Source organism: Dendropsophus ebraccatus, chromosome 5, assembly GCF_027789765.1.
Source record: "Dendropsophus ebraccatus isolate aDenEbr1 chromosome 5, aDenEbr1.pat, whole genome shotgun sequence".
Lineage (NCBI taxonomy): Eukaryota > Metazoa > Chordata > Amphibia > Anura > Hylidae > Dendropsophus > Dendropsophus ebraccatus.
The window spans coordinates 161,537,104-161,562,700 of NC_091458.1; the positions used below are offsets into that span (position 1 = coordinate 161,537,104).

At 50.2% G+C, this 25,597-nt stretch overlaps 1 protein-coding gene across 1 annotated transcript in view; it reads right to left on the reverse strand.

Annotated features, from left to right (window-relative positions):
• Positions 1-2,781: 2,781 nt before the first annotated feature.
• The window catches only part of LOC138793286 (uncharacterized), a 148,119-nt gene continuing 125,303 nt past the window's right edge, over positions 2,782-25,597 (reverse strand). The window contains exons 29-31 of the mRNA XM_069971787.1: positions 18,260-18,412; positions 13,601-13,801; positions 2,782-2,889 (exon numbers count right to left, since the gene is read on the reverse strand). Coding sequence (XP_069827888.1) covers positions 2,851-2,889; positions 13,601-13,801; positions 18,260-18,412 — 393 coding nt within the window. The 3' untranslated portion in view covers positions 2,782-2,850. The remainder of the gene's footprint in view (positions 2,890-13,600; positions 13,802-18,259; positions 18,413-25,597) is intronic.

The following is a 25,597-nucleotide window of genomic DNA, read 5'->3' on the forward strand; positions in this document are numbered from 1 at the left end:
CCATTGTGGGGGTAATTCTGGTCTTCTCTGATATGCTACACTACCTTCCAATTGAGAAAACTTGTCCTAGATCGGATTCAATTTGGGGGCTTCCAAGATGATGTCCATGTTCCAAACATAGCCTAGAAGACAGGCCTCCTCCTCCATTACTTGCTGGTGTGTTCTGATATGACTGTGACCGTATGACTCCCCCTGTACATCAATGATGCAATGCAGGACAGGTGGGGGAGACAGGAGGCTTGGACGCTGCAGCTCAGCAACTCTCTTTGACACTTGAGCTTAGAAGGAAAACATGATTTTCTAACTTTGCATATGGTCATCAGCTAAGAGCACACCTGAAGCTCTGAGCATGATTAGAGGCTGACAGATTCCATTGACAGAGATTATCCAGAAGTAGAAAAACAGCTGCTTTCTTCCAGGAAAAGCGTCACCCCTGTTCGCAGGTTGAGTGAGGTATTACAACTCGGCCCTATTCCCTGTAATGCCGCACAGAAAATGAGGCCAAGATTGTTGATAGATAATTCCTTTAATACTTACTGTAGTGGATGAACCAGCAACTTCAATAGAATGTCTGCTGCAAGTAGCCTGGAGGCGTCATCCCCTCTTACATGTACAGCACAGGTGATGGTCGGTGACACGGCTCAGCAGGGTCCTTACATGACTTTATTCCTTGTGTGACTGTTCACTCCAACCTTTGTCTGTACAGATACCCCGGCCTGACTGTACACCGCTCTACTGGGCTAGCATCATTCCAAACACGATACACCGCTCTACTGGGCTAGCATCATTCCAAACACGATACACCGCTCTACTGGGCTAGCATCATTCCAAACACGATACACCGCTCTACTGGGCTAGCATCATTCCGACCACAATACACCGCTCTACTGGGCTAGCATCATTCCGACCACAATACACCGCTCTACTGGGCTAGCATCATTCCGACCACAATACACCGCTCTACTGGGCTAGCATCATTCCGACCACAATACACCGCTCTACTGGGCTAGCATCATTCTGACCACAATACACCGCTCTACTGGGCTAGCATCATTCTGACCACAATACACCGCTCTACTGGGCTAGCATCATTCCGACCACAATACACCGCTCTACTGGGCTAGCATCATTCCGACCACAATACACCGCTCTACTGGGCTAGCATCATTCCGACCACAATACACCGCTCTACTGGGCTAGCATCATTCCGACCACAATACACCGCTCTACTGGGCTAGCATCATTCCGACCACAATACACCGCTCTACTGGGCTAGCATCATTCCGACCACAATACACCGCTCTACTGGGCTAGCATCATTCTGACCACAATACACCGCTCTACTGGGCTAGCATCATTCTGACCACGATTCACCGCTCTACTGGGCTAGCATCATTCCGAGCACAATACACCGCTCTACTGGGCTAGCATCATTCCGACCACAATACACCGCTCTACTGGGCTAGCATCATTCTGACCACAATACACCGCTCTACTGGGTTAGCATCATTCTGACCACAATACACCGCTCTACTGGGCTAGCATCATTCCGAACACGATACACCGCTCTACTGGGCTAGCATCATTCCAAACACGATACACCGCTCTACTGGGCTAGCATCATTCCGACCACAATACACCGCTCTACTGGGCTAGCATCATTCCAAACACGATACACCGCTCTACTGGGCTAGCATCATTCCGACCACAATACACCGCTCTACTGGGCTAGCATCATTCTGACCAAAATACACCGCTCTACTGGGCTAGCATCATTCCGACCACAATACACCGCTCTACTGGGCTAGCATCATTCTGACCAAAATACACCGCTCTACTGGGCTAGCATCATTCCGACCACAATACACCGCTCTACTGGGCTAGCATCATTCCGACCACAATACACCGCTCTACTGGGCTAGCATCATTCCGACCACAATACACCACTCTACTGGGCTAGCATCATTCCGACCACAATACACCACTCTACTGGGCTAGCATCATTCCGACCACAATACATGCTTTCTGTAAGGAAATTCTACAGCAACCGATGCCCTTGCAATTGCAGCAATCATCTGGCACACACACACCACTCATACCGCGCGCCCGTGTACACCACACACACACCACATACACCACACACACACCACTCATACCGCGCGCCCGTGTACACCACACACACACCACATACACCACACACACACCACATACACCACACACACACCACTCATACCGCGCGCCCGTGTACACCACACACACACCACATACACCACACACACACCACATACACCACACACACACCACTCATACCGCGCGCCCGTGTACACCACACACACACCACATACACCACACACACACCACTCATACCGCGCGCCCGTGTACACCACACACACACCACACACACACCACACACCACTCATACCGCGCGCCCGTGTACACCACACACACATACACCACACACACATACACCACACACACACACCACTCATACCACACGCCCGCGTACACCATACACACACACCACATACACCACACACACACACACACACCACACACACACCACTCATACCGCGCGCCCGTGTACACCACATACACCACACACACACCACACACATACACCACACACACACCACTCATACCGCACGCCCGCGTACACCACTGCTGTCATTGCTGCCATTTCTGGTTTCTATACCTGATCATCTTCCCAGGTTCCCCTGTGTATATGAGCTGGTGATGGAGGCTCCGGCCTGGTCTCCCTCAGTAATGTTCTCTCATCATGACATAAAATATAACAGACAATTCACAGGTGTTTTTATTAGACAGGAATGTGCTGCAGGTATTACAGGCGGCCTATAACGGAGCATATCCGGCATTCAGCAGGGCCGTCTCCTGGAAGAGAAGATCACACAACTTATTCACATACAACAAACAAACAAATAAAACTATTTCTGTGAATGTTACCAAGATGTTTTTCTGGTTGTTTTTTTTTTTGCAGCTTTTCCGAGTTATTTCTTTAAATGATTTGGGTTGTAGCTGCTTTTTGTGGTGACTTTTTTGTGGCATTTTTTAAATATCATGTTATTCAGTGTGAAAAAGGAAAAACATTGGGGGAGAAATGACTGGCAGAAGAAACAATCGCCATACGTAGAGGGAGAGAAGACATGAAGGCTATGTTCACACACCCGCTTTTTAGGCTTTTTGATCGTCGTCTTTCAGGACAGTTGTCATTTTGAGGCCAGATAACGTCCATCATTATACAATAACGGCTGTTTTTTGGCCTCTTGATGTCGATCAACCTAAAAGGTGGTAAGTGAACATAGTGATGAAACAACATGGCTCATACACCAACGATCTGCCTTCGCAAAAGGCTGTACTTCTTGTATTATTATTGAGGTAAAAGTAGTACTAAAAGTTAGCCACTAGATGTCGCTGTATTATGTATACATATATGTGGAAGCTGCACAGCTGAAGGATCACAAAGGGTTATTGTGTTTGTGTGTCACCACAATCTGTAGACCAGTAAGAGTCTATTCTTCTCTCCTATCATCTCCCTCCTCTCTTCATCTGTTGCTCTCTTTCACCCACTCACAGTGCACGGTACACGCTAGAGAGGAAGCTAGTCACATGGGTGGAGGAGGAGCATGAGCTTTTCATTCTGGATGTTGTGGAGGAAGGACACAAGCCAGATAGCTCTCCACAGTGGTCCTATCTGGGCCCTGGCCCTCTACCTGGTCCCCATACCTACAGGTTCAGTCTTGGTCAGTACCCCACATGGGAAGGAAGCAGGACAGTACACTGCAACCAACTTCTTTATTAATTACACCCAAAGCACTATGCAATGTTAAACTTCATTTAAGAGAGGACAAGCCAGAGATAACCTCAACCCACGCCGGGGACAAGGAGAAGTCACAGAGCAGGACAGTATCCACTACAGAGCCAAAGAGCCAGGAACTAATCCGGACAGAGCAAAGTTGCAGTAGCCTATGAACTCTATCTCGCAGCGCAGGTGTCAACCAGGGAACCCTCAGCATTCCACTCCTCCCAGGTAACAAGGTCTGGGGCCTGTGTCACCCATTAGGAAGGTTCAGCCGAGTCTAGTGGGCATAAGGTGGTGCGAAGACGGAAGTCAAAGGTCAACACACAGGCACAAATGTTCTTCATATTCTTTTTCTTATTCTTTTTACCTCAGTATTCTACCTCATCCTCCAACATCCCGGCAGAGCACATTACTACATGCGTTAAGACTCTCACGGCACCCTCCTCTCTGCTACTCTACCTATCGTATTACTCAGCACAACTCAACCAACACGACTATCTCCTACACCGCACTTCTACCAAAGATCTGGTCGTTCTCATAGCAAGTGGCGTCTATTGGAACTTTGTCAAGTATTTTAGAGACTTTAACTAAGGAGACCGTATACTATGACTTCTGTCTTACCTGCTGCACATTTACAAGTAGTAAGCTACTCAACTTTATTCCGAGACTCTGTGGATATTCATCACCACCTGCACATACACCGCAGCCTTGGGACATTTCCCCTTTCTGTGGGTGGCGGGTCTGACTATCCGGGGGGGTCATTACTGCTCTGGGCACCTGTGACTACATCATCTGTGACTACACTATCCCAAGGGACCCGGTAGCAACTCGGCAGGACACCGACCACAGGGGAGAAGGGTACATGATAAAATAAAAGCAGACGTGCCATCACACCTGTGTGCCCACCTGGCACTGGCGTCACATGACAAAACCCTAAGGTCCGGCTGTATCTCGGCCATCCACCACCGGAGTGGTGTCACACTACAACACCTAGCAAGTGACCGGCTGCTCCTCCGATATAACATTACACCGGGGGTCACCACACAGATACCTGGTAAATCCCTTCATCAGTGTCCTCTAACAATGGAATCTGTTCTACCTGTGCCAGGGCCTTATTTACTCCACAATGTATACATGGTGGCATCCCCTGCAGCATGGTGATAGTACATAGAGAATACAGCAGACACAGCATGGTGATAGTACATAGAGAATACAGCAGACACAGCATGGTGATAGTACATAGAGGATACAGCAGACACAGCATGGTGATAGTACATAGAGAATACAGCAGATACAGCATGGTGATAGTACATAGAGGATACAGCAGACACAGCATGATAGTACATAGAGGATACAGCAGACACAGCATGGTGATAGTACATAGAGGATACAGCAGACACAGCATGGTGATAGTACATAGAGAATACAGCAGATACAGCATGATAGTACATAGAGAATACAGCAGACACAGCATGGTGATAGTACATAGAGAATACAGCAGACACAGCATGGTGATAGTACATAGAGGATACAGCAGACACAGCATGGTGATAGTACATAGAGAATACAGCAGACACAGCATGGTGATAGTACATAGAGAATACAGCAGATACAGCATGATAGTACATAGAGAATACAGCAGACACAGCATGGTGATAGTACATAGAGAATACAGCAGACACAGCATGGTGATAGTACATAGAGAATACAGCATGGTGATAGTACATAGAGAATACAGCAGACACAGCATGATGATAGTACATAGAGAATACAGCAGACACAGCATGGTGATAGTACATAGAGGATACAGCAGACACAGCATGGTGATAGTACATAGAGAATACAGCAGACACAGCATGGTGATAGTATATAGAGAATACAGCAGACACAGCATGGTGATAGTACATAGAGGATACAGCAGACACAGCATGGTGATAGTATATAGAGAATACAGCAGACACAGCATGGTGATAGTACATAGAGAATACAGCAGACACAGCATGGTGATAGTATATAGAGAATACAGCAGACACAGCATGGTGATAGTACATAGAGGATACAGCAGACACAGCATGGTGATAGTACATAGAGGATACAGCAGACACAGCATGATAGTACATAGAGAATACAGCAGACACAGCATGATAGTACATAGAGAATACAGCAGACACAGCATGGTGATAGTACATAGAGAATACAGCAGACACAGCATGGTGATAGTACATAGAGAGAAGGCCGGACGTAACGCAGTTTAGGGAGGCCGGCATGACAGGGAAAATGGAGCGCAAGGGTTAATAGGGGGTGGGGGTCAGCAGTGAGAGAGAGCGGGAACAGGGAGGGGGTGGAGCTAGAGGGGGGGAGGTTTTATAGACCTCCCTACTGAGGAACAGGACAACACACGAGGAGCGGTGGTGGAAGAGTCCTGACGTGCTGGTGGAGCGTGTGTAGAGTGCAGACCGTGACTCACCGTTATGGCCCTTTCGGTGCCCGAACTGTTACAGCACCTGCGGGAGGCGGCGGCATCCTTCGAAGATCGGGCCTGGCTTGATACGCAGGTACAGGCCATCCTGAACCCTCCCTCCGCTCCTTTTCCGGCGGCCGGTTCTCCCGGTCCCGCTGTTCCGGGTCCGTCCGGAGCGGGGTCCCCTGCCCCGGTATCACCTCCCGGCTCTCTGTTTTCGGCCTCTCCAGCGGAGCGCCGGGATGAAGACGACGACAGCCCGCCCCCTCCTGCCCGGCAGCGTAGCTCGCGGCGCTCGCGGCCGCCTGCTCGGCTCAGCCCGTCTTCTCCCCCGAGGGCCCGACGCCGCCGCAGGAGCCCCTCCAGGGACCCTCCAGGCTCGGCCCCCCTTCCCACCGCCCGGGGTCGGGGCCCGAGGTCTGAGAGGAATCCACCAGTGCGGCCGGGCCCTGCGGATCGGGGTAGGCCTCAGCCCTCAGCCAGGGGCCCCCTCCCCCCGTCCAGGCAGCGTGAGCAGTCACCGGCGGCAGGTTCCCTTGGCGAGGTTCCGGTCAGGGCGCCTGCCAGACGTGCCCCCGGCACCCAGAACCCCCGAAGCACCTCGCGCCGGTTGCGGTCGGCAGCCGGGCGCGCAGCGGATGACGTCACCGGAGGCAGCCGACGAGAGCCCATGCGGTCTGCTGTGTCCCTGCCTGCTAGCGGCCTTGCGCCGGGGAGGGGATCGGTTCCCCCTGCTCCAGCATCATCCCATATGGCCTGCAATCGTCGGGCCGGTTCCTTGATGCCCGGCTTGGATCTTCGTGGTGACGGCGCGGAGGCAGATCGACGGGGGGACCCGGAGTTTCCGGCTGGCGGGCCCACAGCACCCGGGCAGCCTGGTGAGTCTTCCATGTTTGTCTCTAGTGCACTTGTCTCTGCTGGGGGGGGTTGGGGTCGGGGGGACCCTGGTGTGGGGGTGTCTAGTCCAGAGGGGGGCTCATGGGGGGGTTTGGGTGCGAGTCTGCAGGAGCTTTTAACGGGGATTAGGGCCTTGGTGGGGCGCGCGGCAGCTACAGGGCAAGCGGCAGCAGGGCCTGAAGTTGCGCAAGCGCCGCCTGGGGGGGAACGGGTCTCTGGACGGGTGGCTGTTGGGTTGGGGGTTGCGCAGGCGCCTGTGTCAGCGTGGGTTGGGGTGCCTCCAACACCGGTTTCCGCGGCTGCGGTTGAAGGAGCGACCTCCGGGGGTTCGACTGCCGTGTCCGTTCAGACAGAAAAAGAAAAGGAGGTAGACTGGGTGAGATTGGATGATCGGGCTAAGGGTGAGGTTTATGTTTGTTTTGAGGGGCCCTTGGGGGCTCATTTGAAACCGGAAGTGAGGGAAAAAATCTGGCGGGATGAGTATGTGGAGATCTTCTCCCTCCTCCCGCTGGAAAAATTTAATCTAGACAAGGGCAAGCGTTTTGAGCTAAAAAAGGAAGAGGAGGAGAAGCGCCGGTGGCGGCTTATTCCACAATCTTTTACGAATTGGCTTCAGGCGTTCGCCATCTTGGCAAGCGTGATAGGGGAAAAGGCCCCTGAGAATTGTTCGGGCCTTTTCTGCTATCAGGATTCTATTGGGGAGGCATACCGCGTATACGGGGGTCAGGCTTGGCTCCGGTATGACGAGCAGTTTAGACAGCGAAAGGCGGTTAGGCCAAGTATAAAATGGGATCAGAAGGATATTGGCCTTTGGCTGAAGGTCATGGGGCCTGCACGCCAGGGGCAGTCCTTTCTTGGGGGGGCCGGATTCTCCGGCCAGCCTTCCGGGCAACTTCAGTCGCAGCAATCGGGGGGGGGGAGGGAAAGCCGGTTTGTGCTGGCAGTTTAATGAGGGCCAGTGCAAGTACGGGACGGCCTGCAAATTTCGGCATGCCTGCGGAACATGTGGGGGGACCTCGCATGGTTCCGCCCGCTGCTTCAGAAAGGGAAAAGGTCGTGGCACTGGATATGGGGGTGACTCCGGTGAAAGTGGGCGCGATGCGCCCCTTTCTAGACAGATTCCCGGACAGGGCCAGGGCGGCTCTGCTCATTGAGGGTTTTGCGGTGGGTTTTCTCATTCCTTCGCCTCCCCATGCGGTCCCTTTTACGACGAGAAATCTGCGGTCGGCATATCAACACCCATTGGTGGTCTCTGCGAAGTTGTCCAAGGAAGTCTCCTTGGGTAGGATGGCGGGCCCCTTTCCTTCCCCTCCTTGGGGTGATTTAGTGGTGTCCCCGTTGGGTGTGGTTCCCAAGAAGGAGCCGAATAAATTTCGGCTCATTCATCACCTTTCTCACCCCCATGGCAGGTCGGTGAATGACGGGATAGACCCCGACTTATGTACGGTGGTTTACACCTCGTTTGATGCGGCGTTGGCATGGGTGCGAGAGTATGGCCCAGGAGCGTTGATGGCAAAAACGGATATTGAATCCGCTTTTCGCCTCCTTCCAGTTCGCCCTGAGAGTATGCGTTTGCTGGGCTGCTTTTGGGAAGGCGCCTTCTTTGTCGATAGGTGTCTCCCCATGGGCTGCTCACTTTCGTGTGCTTATTTTGAAGCATTCAGCTCCTTCCTGGAATGGGTGGTCCGGGACCTGGCTGAGGTGCAGTCGGTCGTTCATTACTTGGACGATTTTCTGTTCATTGGTCCACCCGGATCGCCTATTTGTCGGACATTACTGGGGACGATGGAGTGGGTTTCGGATCGTTTTGGGGTTCCGCTGGCTGGGGAGAAAACGGAGGGCCCGGCGACTGCACTTAAGTTCTTGGGAATCACTATTGATTCTGTTCGAATGGAGTGTAGGTTGCCTGACGACAAGCTTGAGGCTCTGAAGGCAGAGGTCCGGCGGGCTCAAGTTAAACAAAAAATTCAACTCAGAGAGCTTCAATCGCTTTTGGGAAAATTGAACTTCGCCTGCCGCATTATGCCCATGGGGAGGGTGTTCTGCAGGCGTTTGGCGGGGGCGACGGCGGGCGTTAGGGCGCCACATCATTTTGTCAGGCTGACGAGTGAATTGCGGGAAGATTTAAGGGTGTGGTCTTCCTTTTTGGAGAACTATAATGGCAGGTCTCTGGTGATAGCCCCGGTTGTGAACGATTTTGACTGGGAGTTGTTCACGGATGCAGCAGGGAGTGTGGGATTTGGAGCCTATTGCGGGGGCCAGTGGTGTGCGGGACTGTGGCCGGAGGACTGTATGGCGAGGGGTCTAGTGCGGAATCTGGCTCTCCTGGAACTTTTCCCCATAGTAGTTGCGGTAACGGTCTGGGGAGAGAGGTTCCGGGATCGGAAGGTCCGGTTCCATTGCGACAATCAAGCAGTGGTTTCCGCCATCAACTCAGGCTCGGCCTCTTCCCCGCCGGTGGTGCGCTTGCTGCGTAATTTGGTGCTTAGCTGTCTGTCCCTTAATGCTTGGGTGGTGGCGGTTCATGTGCCGGGTGTGCGTAACTCAGTGGCCGATTCTCTTTCTCGTCAGCAGTGGGAGCGGTTCCGAGCCCTGGTCCCGGAAGCGGCTGCGGAAGGAATCCCCTGTCCGCTTCATCTGTGGAGGCTTGCCTGTTGACGGCGGAAGAGCTTGTGCGGTGTTCTCTTGCGGGAAGCACCTGGTCGGCCTACTCTGCAGCTTGGGAGGAGTGGAGGTCTTGGGAGAGTCGTTGGGGTACAGGGCAGTCAGACGAGGAACGGGTTGGGGCCATACTGGGGTGGTTAGGACACGCAGCTGCGACGGGTTGGTCGGTTTCACGAGTGAATCGTTTTGTGGCTGCGCTGGCTTTTGGTCTTAAGCTTCGGGGTCTCAGAGATGTTACTAAGAATTTTTTAGTGGGTCAGGCGTTGAAAGGGTTTCGCAGGGGTAGAGTTCAGCCAGATACTAGGAGACCGGTGTCATTTGCGTTGTTGGAAAGGATTGGTGCTCGGTTGGAGTCAGTAGGCAGGTCAGAATCGGAGGTTGCATTATTTAGTTTGGCTTTCTCGTGGGCGTTTTTTGGAGCCTTGCGGGTGGGGGAGTTGGTGTCCCCTTCGGCCAGCAGAGCGGGGGGCTTGTTGCGGGAGGATGTAAGGCTGGAGGGGGACATGGTAGTGTTTCGGATCAGGCGGTCAAAAACGGATCAGAGGGGTAGGGGGCGTGAGGTGGTGTTGCGGGCGGTGCAGGGGTCGCCAATGTGCCCGGTGCGTTGTTTGGCGGTTTTCTTGGGTTTTCGGGGGGCAGCAGGGGGCCCTTTGTTACGCCATGGTGACGGGTCTTTTCTGTCTAGGTACCAGTTTTCTGCGGTTTTTAGGAGATGTCTGGAGGAATTGGGTTTGGATGGGTCGGCTTTTGCTCCCCATTCCTTCAGGATTGGGGCAGCTACTGAAGCGGCTGGTTGGGGGTTGAGCGCGGAGGTTGTGCGGCGCATAGGCAGGTGGGAGTCGGGTCGGTATAGGTCTTACGTGAGGCCGCATATGGTGGTGGTCTAGTGTGGACGAGGGTTGGCTTAATGGGGGAATAGGCGGGGGGGGGACGGCTGTCCTTGGTAAGTGTGATATTGCTGGTGTTTGGTGTGTTTGGTATTTCCGTTCCTTAACCCCCCCCCCCCTTTTTTGTTTGTTTTATATGTTGCAGGTCCAGGACTTTGTCTGATTTGGATTATGGGGCATTCGTTTGTATGCCGGGGTGCACGGAGGGCAGACGTTCGCCCAGAAGGGCGGCAGCTTGGTTTGTCCAGGGAGGAGGCGGTCGTGCGGTGGCTGGGGGTGAGCGGTATGGCGTGGAATCGTATGCTTCCTGACTTCTGTCGTTTTGCTCGGCTTGACAGGCCCCCAGATATATTGGTATTGCATTTGGGGGGGAACGATCTGGGAGTGCGCCCTTTCCGCGAACTGATCAGGGATGTCCGCTATGACATCTTGCGCCTCTGGAGGACTTTTCCAGGGGTGCTGGTGGTGTGGTCGGACATCGTCCCCAGGAAAACCTGGAAAGTGGCCCGATCTGTTGAAAAGTTAAATAAGGCACGGGTGAAGGTCAACCGGGCGGTGGGCTCGTTTGTGTCCAGGAATGGGGGGGTGTCCGTGAGACATCGCGAGCTGGAGGATGTCTCCGTGGACTATTGGTTGGGTGATGGCGTTCATCTGAACGCAGTGGGGACCGACCTGTGGACTCTGGCGTTGGGTGAAGGGATAGAGCGGGCCCTTGTTTTGTGGAGGAACTCGCACGTTTGAGGGGTTCAAAGGTGCTCGTGGTGGCGGGTTAGGGGGTCCTTGGAGTTGGCAAAATGTACAAAGGGGGTACACGAGGGAGGGTGAACCCCCCGTTTAATTAGAGGATCAGCAGGTTAATTGGAGGATATTGGGCTCCCGACAGGGTGGTGTCCCGGGGAGTGGTCGGGTGTTATGGGTAATCGGCCAATGGAGTTGGAATAGGGGCTCCTGAGCCTGTGGTAACCGGCTGGGGGCAGGAATAGTTACAAGATGTTTATCTCTAGGATAAATAGTGCAATTTATGGTGGCCGGTTATATATATTTTAGCTTCAAGGACTCCCTCCCGTACCGGACAGTTAGTTTGCATTGATATATTATATTATATTCAGATAATGGTTATTTATGTTTTTGTGTTATTTTGTTAATAATAAAATTGGCTGCTGTGGCCAAATATTTCCAAAGGTTGGAGTCGGTGTCTCATTTCTGGGGAAAAAGGTAAGGGGAGAAGGGCTTTGGGAAAAGGGCTACAGAGGGATCATTTTTCCCATGTCAAGAGAAGGCCGGACGTAACGCAGTTTAGGGAGGCCGGCATGACAGGGAAAATGGAGCGCAAGGGTTAATAGGGGGTGGGGGTCAGCAGTGAGAGAGAGCGGGAACAGGGAGGGGGTGGAGCTAGAGGGGGGGAGGTTTTATAGACCTCCCTACTGAGGAACAGGACAACACACGAGGAGCGGTGGTGGAAGAGTCCCGCCCGCCCTCCCTGAAGAGTAGCTTCGGACGGATATGGTTGGTTGGGGGTTGCTCATGGAGGGATTATTATGGGGGTGATGGGTTTGTGTGTTTTGGCTTAATGGTCACTGTCATAGCAGCGGGTGGCGGGTTAGGGGGTCCTTGGAGTTGGCAAAATGTACAAAGGGGGTACACGAGGGAGGGTGAACCCCCCGTTTAATTAGAGGATCAGCAGGTTAATTGGAGGATATTGGGCTCCCGACAGGGTGGTGTCCCGGGGAGTGGTCGGGTGTTATGGGTAATCGGCCAATGGAGTTGGAATAGGGGCTCCTGAGCCTGTGGTAACCGGCTGGGGGCAGGAATAGTTACAAGATGTTTATCTCTAGGATAAATAGTGCAATTTATGGTGGCCGGTTATATATATTTTAGCTTCAAGGACTCCCTCCCGTACCGGACAGTTAGTTTGCATTGATATATTATATTATATTCAGATAATGGTTATTTATGTTTTTGTGTTATTTTGTTAATAATAAAATTGGCTGCTGTGGCCAAATATTTCCAAAGGTTGGAGTCGGTGTCTCATTTCTGGGGAAAAAGGTAAGGGGAGAAGGGCTTTGGGAAAAGGGCTACAGAGGGATCATTTTTCCCATGTCAAGAATACAGCAGACACAGCATGGTGATAGTATATAGAGAATACAGCAGACACAGCATGGTGATAGTACATAGAGAATACAGCAGACACAGCATGGTGATAGTATATAGAGAATACAGCAGACACAGCATGGTGATAGTACATAGAGGATACAGCAGACACAGCATGGTGATAGTACATAGAGGATACAGCAGACACAGCATGGTGATAGTACATAGAGGATACAGCAGACACAGCATGATAGTACATAGAGAATACAGCAGATACAGCATGGTGATAGTACATAGAGGATACAGCAGACACAGCATGGTGATAGTACATAGAGGATACAGCAGACACAGCATGGTGATAGTACATAGAGGATACAGCAGACACAGCATGGTGATAGTACATAGAGAATACAGCAGACACAGCATGGTGATAGTACATAGAGAATACAGCAGACACAGCATGATAGTACATAGAGAATACAGCAGATACAGCATGGTGATAGTACATAGAGGATACAGCAGACACAGCATGGTGATAGTATATAGAGAATACAGCAGACACAGCATGGTGATAGTATATAGAGAATACAGCAGACACAGCATGGTGATAGTATATAGAGAATACAGCAGATACAGCATGGTGATAGTACATAGAGAATACAGCAGACACAGCATGATAGTACATAGAGGATACAGCTGACACAGTATGGTGATAGTATATAGAGAATACAGCATGGTGATAGTACATAGAGGATACAGCTGACCTAGGATTGCCATACTTACAATAAGGTCATAAAATTTCTCTCCCATTGCCTCTTGGTAAAAGTGCTGGTGCTGCTGATATTCCTGACTGTTTCTCTGTAACTTCCTCTGCTTCTTCTCCAGACTTTCTAGGACGAGCATAGAGAGCTCCTTGCCCTTCTTACTCCTCTGCGTGGCCAGGAATTTCTTCATATTACTTACTGTCAGCAAATCATTATTAACCTGAGAAAAAGGAGAGAATTGGAATAAATCCCGGCACACAGAATAATAATAAATAATAATAATAATAATAATAATAATAATAATGTAATGCCAACAGATTTGGCGGCTTATTAGCACAGACCACCACATTATATGGTAACAGGGACCATTCCCATATATTACTTTCCATCCTAGTTTGTACATTACCTTGTCTTGTTTTGTGCTGGTACTTTTTTTTTTTTTTTTTTGTCATGTTTTTGTGGTTCTGCACTGGCACTTTATATATATATCATGGATTGTGTGTCCCTAATGGTATTGCACTATTACTGTATGTGACATATCGCTATTAGCTGCTTGAGTCCCTTATACTGAGGGGTGTACAGCTGTATACTATTGTCACGGCCGCCCGTGCCGCTCCTTCTGGCCAGCGCCGCCCAGCCCCGCTACCTACTTGTAGCAGGAGATCCCCTGCACCTCCTGGGGCTCCTGTCATACCTCCCTCCTTGACCCCCGGCGTCCGCGCGGCATGCCGTGGAGTCTCAGTGTTCCAGAGCCGGCGCCAGCGCGCCGACTCTGCTATTTCTTAAAGGGACAGTGTCCCCACAATTGGTCTGGCCAATTTCCCTGCCCCTAGTAAAGGCTGCCCCTTCCTGTGTCCCTTGCCGGATCTATAGTGCTCATAGCCTATCTGAGAAAGCATTCAATAAGTTACTGTGATTTCTAGTGTACCAGTCCTTTGCTTACGTTCCTGACTCCGTCCTTGTCTGCCGCCTGCCCTGACCTCTCTGCCTGTCCCAGACTACGTCCCTGCCTTACGTCCTTGTACCTCGCCTCTCCTCGCCACCTACACAAGCAAGTCGCTCCAGGGGTAGCAAGCCCATCCTGCCTTGCGGCGGGCTCTGGTGAAGACCAGCGGCCCCTTAGACTCCGCTCCCTGGTGCGGCTTAATGCCATCACTTGTGTGGGCTACGCGGATCCACTGACCCCAGCCGTTACAGTTAGATCCGGCCATGGATCCCGGCGAGGTGCCAGACATCCGAAGCCTCACCCGAGTGGTCGCTCAACAGAGCCAGCAGATCGCCCAGCAGTCTCAACAGATGTAGCAACTCTCCGCCATGGTGCAGCGGCTTCTTACGGCTCCACAGCCTCCATCTGCATCCGTGTCTCCCCCTCCAGCACAACCCGCAGTATCCTCTCTTGGACCGAACCTTCGCCTGGCGCTTCCCTCTAAACATCCCAAGCTGTGCAGAGGCTTTGTGACACAGTGCTCCATGCACATTGAACTTATGGCCAACCAGTTTAATACCGAGCGGTCCAAGGTTGCGTTTATTATCAGCCTGCTCTCCGGGAAAGCCTTGGCTTGGGCCGCTCCTTTGTGGGACCGGGATGACCCTGTTACAGCCAACTTGCAAGCCTTTGTGTCCGAGTTCTGTGGTGTCTTTGAAGAGCCAGCCCGAGCTTCCTCCGCAGAGACTGTCCTTCTGAACTTGCGCCAGGGAAGATCTTCCGTAGGAGAGTATGTGGTTCAGTTCCGTACCCTGGCAGCTGAGCTCGATTAGAACAATGCCGCATTGGTCGCCACTTTAAAGAATGGGCTAGCCAGTCATGTCAAGGATGTGCTATCCAGCCGAGACTTGCCATCCTCCTTGACGGATCTTTTTCACCTGGCAACTCGAATTGACGTCTGCTTCTCTGAACGAGAAGAAGTTCGACAAGAATGTGAATTGGCCCGTCCCCGTCGAACCTTCCGATTGGCATCAGCCTTGCCTCAACCCTCAGCCGAGGAACCTATGCAAGTGGACCGGGTCGGGACTCGTCGTCGGGAACACAACTTGTGCCTGTATTGTGCCAGTCCCGACCACTTTCGCCTAAACTGTCCTCAGCGCCCGGGAAATGCCCACACCTAGGTTAAGGAGGAGAGGCCGTCCTAGGTGTGTGTACTACCTCTTCACGTCTATCTTTACCAGCAGTGATCTCCGCCCCTTCAGGTCGGCAGCATCAGGTCACCGCATTCCTGGACTCGGGTTCTGCAGGCAATTTTCTCCGTGCTGATTTGTTTCCCCTTGCCAAGGTCCTGTGTATCTCCTCTGTTACTGGGGAACATCTTGGTGAAACCATTCGGTTCCGACCGGCGCCTGTGAATCTTCAGGTGGGGGCCCTTTACAAGGAGAAGATTATGTTCTTTGTACTGCCACACTCCTCTTCCGAGGTTCTCCTGGGACTTCCCTGGCTACAACGGCACGAACCTACCCTGACTTGGAACACTGGAGAAGTCTTACGTTGGAGCCCTGCCTGTCTCTCACGTTGTATACAGGTTCCTCGCCCCTGTGTCCCGACTCCAGTTCCTCCTAAGCCACTACCAGGGTTACCGGCCGCCTATCAGGACTTCGTGGAAGTTTTTTCAGAGAAACAGGCTGAAGTCCTACCTCCACATCGCCCCTTTGATTGTCCCATCGATCTCCTGCCAGGTGCTACTCCGCCACGTGGAAGAGTGTATCCTCTCTCCGTCTCGGAAACCCAGGCCATGACGGAGTATATAAAGGAGAATCTTCAGAGAGGCTTTATTCGAAAGTCCACGTCCCCCGCAGGAGTGGGTTTCTTCTTTGTACAAAAGAAGGATGGCTCCCTGAGGCCCTGCATCGATTATAGGGGTCTCAATAAGATTACTCTCAAGAACAGATACCCTCTTCCTCTGATCTCTGAGATGTTTGACCGCTTCCAGGGGGCCCAGGTTTTCTCCAAGCTCGACCTGCGAGGTGCATATAATCTAATTTGCATCCGCGAGGGAGATAAATGGAAGACGGCCTTTAATACCCGAGATGGCCACTACGAATACCTGGTCATGCCCTTTGGCCTTTGTAATGCGCCAGCCTTCTTCCAAGATTTTGTGAATGAGATTTTTCGTGACCTGCTCTACGCCTGTGTGGTGGTATATTTAGATGATATCCTCATCTATTTCCCCAACTTGGACTCTCATGTCAATCATGTACGTTTGGTGCTCCAACGTCTGAGGGAGAACCGCTTGTACGCCAAACTGGAGAAATGTCTATTTAATCAATCCAGCCTCCCTTTCCTCGATTATAGGGTTAGATCCGCACCTGCGGATTCTTCTCTAAAACCTTTTCTCCAGCCGAGAAGAATTATACCATTGGAGATCGGGAACTCTTGGCTATCAAGTTGGCCCATGAAGAGTGGCGTCACCTTCTGGATGGAGCTAGACATCCGGTCAACATCTTTACGGATCACAAAAATCTTCTGTACCTCCAGACGGCCCAGCGCCTTAATCCAAGGCAAGCCCGTTGGTCTCTCTTCTTTGCCCGTTTTAATTTCTTCATTCATTTTCGCCCCGCGGAGAAAAACATCAAGGCCGATACCCTATCCCGCGCTTCTGATGTCCTGGGACAAGACTCTACTATGGCTCATAGCCATAGAGAAAGCGTTCCCTAAGTTACTGTGATTTCTAGTGTACCAGTCCTTTGCTTACGTTCCTGACTTCCTTGTCTGCCTCTTGCCCTGACCTCTCTGCCTGTCCCAGACTATGTCCCTGCCTTACGTACTTATACCTCGCCTCTCCTCGCCACCTACACAAGCAAGTCGCTCCAGGGGTAGCGACCTGGGGGTCGCCTGCCGCAGCAAGCCCATCCTGCCTTGTGGCGGGCTCTGGTGAAGACCAGCGGCCCCTTAGACTCCGCTCCCTGGTGCGGCTTAGTGCCATCGCTTGTGTGGGCTACGCGGATCCACTGACCCCAGCCGTTACAACTATAGGCTATGTTCACACTATGTATGAGTCCGCCCGTAGTTCGTACGCAGCCGTACATGTTCGGCTGAAAGTACGGCCGTGGGAAAAATAGACATGCGGCCGGATTGTGAACATGCAGGCGAACCGCGAACATACGCCCGTAGTAGAGTTATGCTTCCCTAGCTTGTTTCGAAGCGATCTGAAACAGGTCAATTACTTGGAAATCTTCGCTCAGCCCAATAAAACACACAGAACCTTTTGGATCTAAAAATCACGTTCAATTTGGCTGAAATAAGTCCTCCGTACGGGTCCGCATGGAAAGCCACGGCCGTGAGTTGGAACATTTCCGTCCTCAAATAATGGTCTTGTTCATTTTTCACGGCGCCGTATACAATCCGGCCGTAAGCTCATATGTAGTGTGCATTGTGCGGCCGTATATCGTATACTTTCAAGCGAACGCATCAACCTCAAAACTATGTGCGCATATTCGCGGTTCGCACTACGGCCAGAAAGATACGTAGTGTGAACATAGCCATATACTGTGTCCTATCAGGAGGACAGATTCTTTTCTTTTTCTGTGTTTTTGAATGTATTGTGTTTCTCGTTGTCTATAGATAGAGAATATGTTTTTATACGTTATCACGAGGTGCAGCTCATCTATGTCTTCCTGTAATTACTTATCCTGTGATGTGTTACAGCCATGTCAATGGGAAATGTCTATCGGATAAGTAAGAACTTACGGGTAAAGGAGGATGTTCCCCATCCATAAAATGGCCGTCCCACATTTCCACCGTCATACTGCCAAATCTCTTGTTGATCGCTATGGTTTTTTTCTTCAACCCTTCTGCAATGGCGACTTTCACAGAAGTCACAGATACCGACTGTAGAAATGCCTGTAAGTAAGACAATGGAGAGTTATTTGTGGAAAACCATGAGATTCTGGGTGCGTTATGGTTTTAGTTTGCCCCTTTCCAAGCAGTCCCAATCATTTCCACTTTATTCTGTAATACTTTGTAACTAGCGTTTAGGCTTCACATCATTCTCCTCCAAGGAAAGCGAAACTGCATACACAGAAAACAAGGCGGCCCAATGTAAGCCAAGGTCAGAAGCAATGACACAAAACACTTTTACTGAAAGAGTAGTAGATGCTCGGAGCAAACTTCCAGCAGATGTGGTTGGAAGATCCCCAGTAACTGTTTATGGCAGCTGTGCTTATTTCCCCATCCTTCCCTTTATGACTTTTTATTTTTGTGTTGATATAACTATATGAGAAGCCTCGTGTTTTTTAGGAACAAGTTACTGCATATATTGAGACTTTACTTGTGTGGTGTAATGGGAAAAAAGGGTAATTCTGAGGCTTTAATATTAGTGTGATTACGGCGATATCAAGTTTATACTGTTAAGTTTTACTAATTATAAAAAAAAAACAAAAAAAAAACAAACCCACCTATCTCCTAAATAGACAAAATATTCTAAATCTGACCTTATTTTCCTGTGTGGGGGCTTGTTTTTTGTGGGGTAAGCTGTAGGTTTTATGCAGCACTTTGGGATATATACAACTTTCTGCTGACTGTGCTCCTTTTATTATTTATTTATTTTTTATTTTATTTGTATAGCGCACACAGATTCCGCAGCGCTTCATCATCTGTATGTTTTTGGGTGTGGGAGGAAACCGGAGTACCCGGAGCAAACCCACCCAAACACGGAGAGATGATACGAACTGGGGCGACCCTGGGGGTCTTGGGCCTGGGGCGGCACTGGGGGTCCTGGGCCTGGGGCTGTCCTGGTGGTCCTGGGGCGGCCCTGGTGGTCCTGGGCCTGGGGCAGCCCTGGTGGTCCTGGGCCTGGGGCCATCCTGGTTGTCCTGGGCCTGGGGCCGTCCTGGTGGTCCTGGTCCTGGGGCAGCCCTAGTGGTCCTAGGCCTGGGGCCATCCTGTTGGTCCTGGGCCTGGGGCCGTCCTGGTTGTCCTGGGCCTGGGGCGGCACTGGTGGTCCTGGGGTGGCCCTGGGTGTCCTGGGCCTGGGGCAGCAATCATGATTGGGGGAGAAATTTAGCAATTAAAGAATAAAAAAAGAATAGACAAATGCTTTCGCTGTTGAATCCACATCGATCAGAACTGAGGTAAGATTTTCCTGCAGATTTTTAGCCGCTCTTTATGTCACCACTTTCTGTGGAGTGAACAGCTGGTTGGTGAGTCTGCAGCAAAATCCACATGTAACACTATTTGTTGGCCATTTCACCGACATTTTTACAGCCATCATTTTGGCACCAAACTCTTCTATTTTAAGCAGAGTACGGCCCTAATTTGCGTAAACAAGTGCGTTTGGTGTCACAGTGATGGCCGTAAAAAAGACGTTGTGATGTTGTAACATAGCCTAACAGATAGTTCTATTTCCCTCAATTTACTAGATCAGGCTTCAATTTCTCTAAAAAATGTGACGCCACGACTTGGGTGCATGTACCTAGTGTGTCCAGCAGGGGGCGCAGTATGTGCAGAAGCCTAGGTAGTGGAATCAGTGCGTTCTCCTTCCCTCCCTCCCGTATCATGTTGCCTTATGCTTTGTGATTTCTCCCCTCCCTCCCCAAGCTGTGCGATCTCCCTCCTGGCCTGTGCCGCCCGATGCTTTGTGATCTCTCCCCTACTGGCCCCTGCTGCCCAGTGCCATGCAGCGCAGTGACCGGCAGATAAGGAGTGCTCACCCTGCTGCACAGCACCTGGCAGCAGGGGGCAGGAGGGGAGAGATCACAAAGCATCGGGCGGCACAGGCCAGGAGGGAGATCGCACAGCTTGGGGAGGGAGGGGAGAAATCACAAAGCATAAGGCAGCATAATACGGGAGGGAAGGAGAACGCACTGATTACACTATATAGATTTCTACCTATACTGCGCCCCCTGCTGGACACTTCACGTGTAGACATGTCCTGTGATGCGAGTGGTGTAGACGTCTCCTGAGAATCGAGCGGTGTAGACGTTTCCTGAGACTCGAGCGGTGTAGACGTCTCCTGATATGCGAGGGGTTTAGACGTCTCCTGATGTGCGAGGGGTATCAACGTTTCCTGAGATGCGAGCGGTGTAGACGTCTCCTGAGACTCGAGCGGTGTAGACGTCTCCTGAGACTCGAGCGGTGTAGACGTCTCCTGAGACTCGAGCGGTGTAGACGTTTCCTGATATGCGAGGGGTGTGTAGACGTCTCCTGATATGCGAGGGGTATAGACGTTTCCTGAGACTCGAGCGGTGTAGACGTCTCCTGAGAAGCGAGCGGTGTAGACGTCTCCTGATATTCGAGGGGTATAGACGTTTCCTGAGACTCGAGCGGTGTAGACGTCTCCTGAGAAGCGAGCGGTGCAGACGTCTCCTGAGAGGTGAGCGGTGTAGACGTCTCCTGAGAAGCGAGCGGTGTAGACGTCTCCTGAGACTCGAGCGGTGTAGACGTATTGTGAGATGCGAGCACTGTAGACGTTTCCTGAGACTCGAGCGGTGTAGACGTCTCCTGAGAGGTGAGCGGTGTAGACGTCTCCTGAGATGCGAGCGTTGCAGATGTCTCTTGAGAGGCAAGTGGTGTAGACGTCTCCTGAGAGGCGAGCGGTGTAGACGTCTTCTGAGAGGCGAGCGGTGTAGATGTCTCCTGAGATGCGAGCGGTGTAGATGTCTCCTGAGAGGCGAGCGGTGTAGACATCTCCTGAGACTCGAGTGGTGTAGACATCTCCTGAGACTCGAGCTGTGTAGACGTCTCCTGAGATGCGAGCACTGTAGACGTTTCCTGAGACTCGAGCGGTGAAGACGTCTCCTGAGAGGCGAGCGGTGTAGACGTCTTCTGAGATGCGAGCGTTGCAGATGTCTCCTGAGATGCGAGCGGTGTAGACGTCTCCTGAGATGCGAGCGTTGCAGATGTCTCCTGAGAGGCGAGCGGTGCAGATGTCTCCTGAGATGCGAGCGGTGTAGACGTCTCCTGATATGCGAGGGGTATAGACGTCTCCTGAGATGCGAGCGTTGCAGATGTCTCCTGAGAGGCGAGCGGTGTAGACGTCTCCCGAGACTCAAGCGGTGTAGACATCTCCTGAGATGCGAGCGGTGTAGACGTCTCCTGCGACTCGAGTAGTGTAGACATCTTCTGAGATGCGAGCGGTATAGATGTTTCCTGAGACTCCAGCGGTGTAGACATCTCTTGAGACTCGAGCGGTGTAGACATCTCCTGAGATGCGAGCGGTGTAGATGTTTCCTAAAACTCAAGCGGTGTAGACATCTCCTGAGAGGCAAGCGGTGTAGACGTCTCCTGAGACTCGAGCTGTGTAGACATCTCCTGAGATGCGAGCACTGTAGATGTTTCCTGAGAGGCGAGCGGTGTAGACGTCTTCTGAGATGCGAGCGTTGCAGATGTCTCCTGAGATGCGAGCGTTGCAGATGTCTCCTGAGAGGCGAGCGGTGTAGACGTCTCCTGAGAGGCGAGCGGTGTAGGCGTCTCCTGAGAGGCAAACGGTGTAGACGTCTCCTGAGAGGCGAGCGGTGTAGGCGTCTCCTGAGAGGCAAACGGTGTAGACGTCTTCTGAGATGCGAGCGTTGCAGATGTCTCCTGAGATGCGAGCGTTGCAGATGTCTCCTGAGATACGAGCGTTGCAGACATCTCCTGAGACTCGTACCTTCTGTTTTGTGTAATTTGACATTTAGAAACAGTTCACAGGTTTAAAGTGTCATCAAAAGGTTCTAAACTTAGAGCTGATATTTTGTTACCAATCTCGGTCTATTTCAGTAGGATCGGACATGAATACGATCATTTGAACTATATAACTGCATCAAAAACATGCACATCGCTATGGCAGTCATACACGTCACAGATCCCAGAACTTTAAACCGAGAGCAGCAAATTGAGGTGAAAGTGATTCCCCATGGCGTCAGATCTCTGGTATTACATGCGGCCTTTCATGTAGTGCTTCTCCCATTGAAGTTAATGGAGGAACATTCTGACTAAATGGCAAGAAACCATATAAACAAATTAAACAAAGTGAACTGAGGCAGGTACTAAGGTGCCTTCATCTTATCCTTCTCACCATTTTTTTTTTTTTAGAGTGCAATGAAAGTCACCTATACTGGAAACCAGTAGAGATGGATATATAGGTGAAGGCTGGCCTTCTGGCCACCATGGCTAAGAATAAGCTGACCCTTCCTGTTCTGTACAAAAACCTTTTCTTCACAGTCCACATTACAAGTGATGGGTGACACCAGTAGATAAGATGGATTAGGTTATTAATAGTATTTAGCTAGAACTAAAATGCACAAGTGCTCGACTCAAGTAACAAACCCCATTGAAATCAATGCTCGAGCATTTAACAAGTTGCCCCCTGCTTGACAGAGAGGAGGGTGCCTGGCTGACTTTTAAGTAGCTTATTGTAGCCTATTCTTTCTGTTTCTATATTTTGTCCCTTGAAGGATTTGTAAACAAAATATTCAAAAATAGGAAAGGAAAAATATTCAATAGGTTTCTGCATGGCACATCAGAACTCCGGCAGTATGCTGGCAATTTCAAGCATACCAACAGTTCTAAGATGTCTTTCAGTAATTTATTGGATTTTTTAATATATAAAAATCAGAATGAAAATATGCAATAGGTTTCTGCAAGACACATTAGAACTCCGGTGGTATGATGGCAATTGCCGACATACGGCTGGAGTGCTTAGTCAAGCATCGAGCACCCCAAAGCTCAATTGAGCACTATGCTCGCTTGCTCACTCAATACTAGTCATTAACAATGGATGATGGTCACAGCTCACTTCCTCTGTCCCCATGCACAATAACCATTGCGCAGGTCACACAGCATGCCTAGGAAACACTCCCATAGAAGTCAGTAAGTCAGTTAGTCTACAGCTTCCTAAAGTTGCTGTGAAGCATACCGCTGAATGCTGTTAACAGGGGAGAGTAAAATCCGCTGCAATATGGATGCCCCTATAATAATGTACAAGTAAAGAAACCAAAAATATCAGCAATGTGCAGGTTTGGGAATATTTGGCGACTGGTCTGATCTGTTGTATACAGGGATGATGGTGGATCAGAAATCTCAGTACTTCTTAGGATTTGTAGAAAGAATACTTAGCTTCACACCGCCTTTTTTTTTTTTTTTTTTAGTAAAAACATCAATAAAAACACCAACGGCCAGGTGTTTTTTTGGGGTGGTGTTTTTCCCTCCTCCTTGCCGTTCTCTTGCAGTTTTTTCAGAAGCAGGCTGAGGGTTTGGCGTTTTTCGACAAACTGTGGGGTTTTTCTCCATTATATTTCAACGGAATCGGGGACACTGCTTCAGTTGATGATTGGCTGAAATGATGCCTGTGCATCGTCATCTCAGCCAATCAACGGCTGCAGCGATTTCCCGGCTGCAGACGCTGATTCACTGTGCTGAGATATGAAAGGTAAGAGCCCAGCACACTTGTAGCTCAGTGTGCCAGTCTATGGGGAAGAAAGAAGACGTTGGGGTGAGTATCAGTAGGGCCCCCCTCCCCCCTGATGCCTACATTGCTGCTCATCGACGAAGTCCTCCGACGTAGCCGCAATCCTCTGGATACAGATATCTGAAAAACAATTTCTATCTGACATGACACAGTAATCCTATTAAAAAGCTACACAATATGAAAAGGCTCATGAGATTGGAGGATTTTCAGGACTTTTTCTATTATTTAAACTGCTGAACTGTTCAGATATAGTCTCCTTCACTGTATACACCTGCCGATCACACCTAGTCTTACGGCACTGTAATAGTTTAATTTCTTTCAATAACTTTTTTCTTTTTATTCATTTCGTTTTATTACAGTTTCCTGGCAAAAGTACAGAACAAAAATCCCAAAAAGAATATGATTCTCAATCAGTAAAAACCCACTAGACAAGAGGTTACACCAAGAGGGTAGGGGAAACAGAAATATTAAAACGTAAATCAGCAGAAGATGTGATATAAAGCAAGTTTGCTATTTACTGTACAATCATTATTTTTTTTTTTTTTTAGTTATTTTTTTTAGTTATCATGGAAAACACTGCACTTTCTGTTTTCTGCCAGTTTTTTTTTCTTAACACCGAAAGTTATATATATAGCAGCCTTCAGGAGACTGGACCTGGATACAGTAAGTATAGCTGTTATATAGCTGCCTTCAGGGAGAAAGACTAAAAAAACAAACTGGCTGGAAATGGCCTTGGCGCTGGACATAAAGATCGATCTCCAAATCTTGTATAATGTTTCTTTATTATGAGCAACGCGTTTCGGCGGCGTTCTGTCGCCTTTATCAAGCTCCTATCGTATGTATCCACCATGATCTCTTTTATACTAATGATTTATCATAGTCCACACCTCCAAAAAGGGGGGCGGGGAGGGAGTCCGATTTCACTCCCTCCCGCCATCCACCTGTGAGGGTATACACAATCACATGCACTTCTTTCCAAATGTATAAAAAGGTATAAGAATGTATAAAACAACATGAAACACTTACATAGTCCGCAGTGTCTCTGATTCCACACTAGACGCCGGCGAATGCAGCAAACCACTACACGCCGCGACGTCACATCCGCTGACGTCGGAGGACGCGTCACAGGGTGATTGACTCCTAGCGTGCCGGACTCTATCCATTTACCCTTCTCTTAGCCCGATCACACTCAGAGCCGTCTCACCCCGTGGACTGCGCCAATCGCCGCCACCCGATGGTGTCCGGGGTGGACTGCCCGCAACTCGCCGGATCGAGTCCTGGAGAGACATCCAACGGAGCAACAACAGAATAAAACAAGGCTAGTGAGGCATCAGTCGGACACATACTGCTCTAAACCGATGTTAATAAATAACTTACTAAAAATGCAATGCAATAACTAGTTATGATAATGAACCCTAGACGACATTGCGACAACCACATTTTAAAATCTATTATGACATTAATAAAACTAAAAACCAATAATAATGATAATTAAAATTTCTCAATATAATAGTAGAATTGTGATCATTATCCTAAATCCCCAATTCTATTGCTTCGTTTAGACCATCGGGTACTAAAGTTTTGAGTTTAAAAATCCAGTATGCTTCGCGCCTATTAAGGGATTTGTATCTATTCTTATC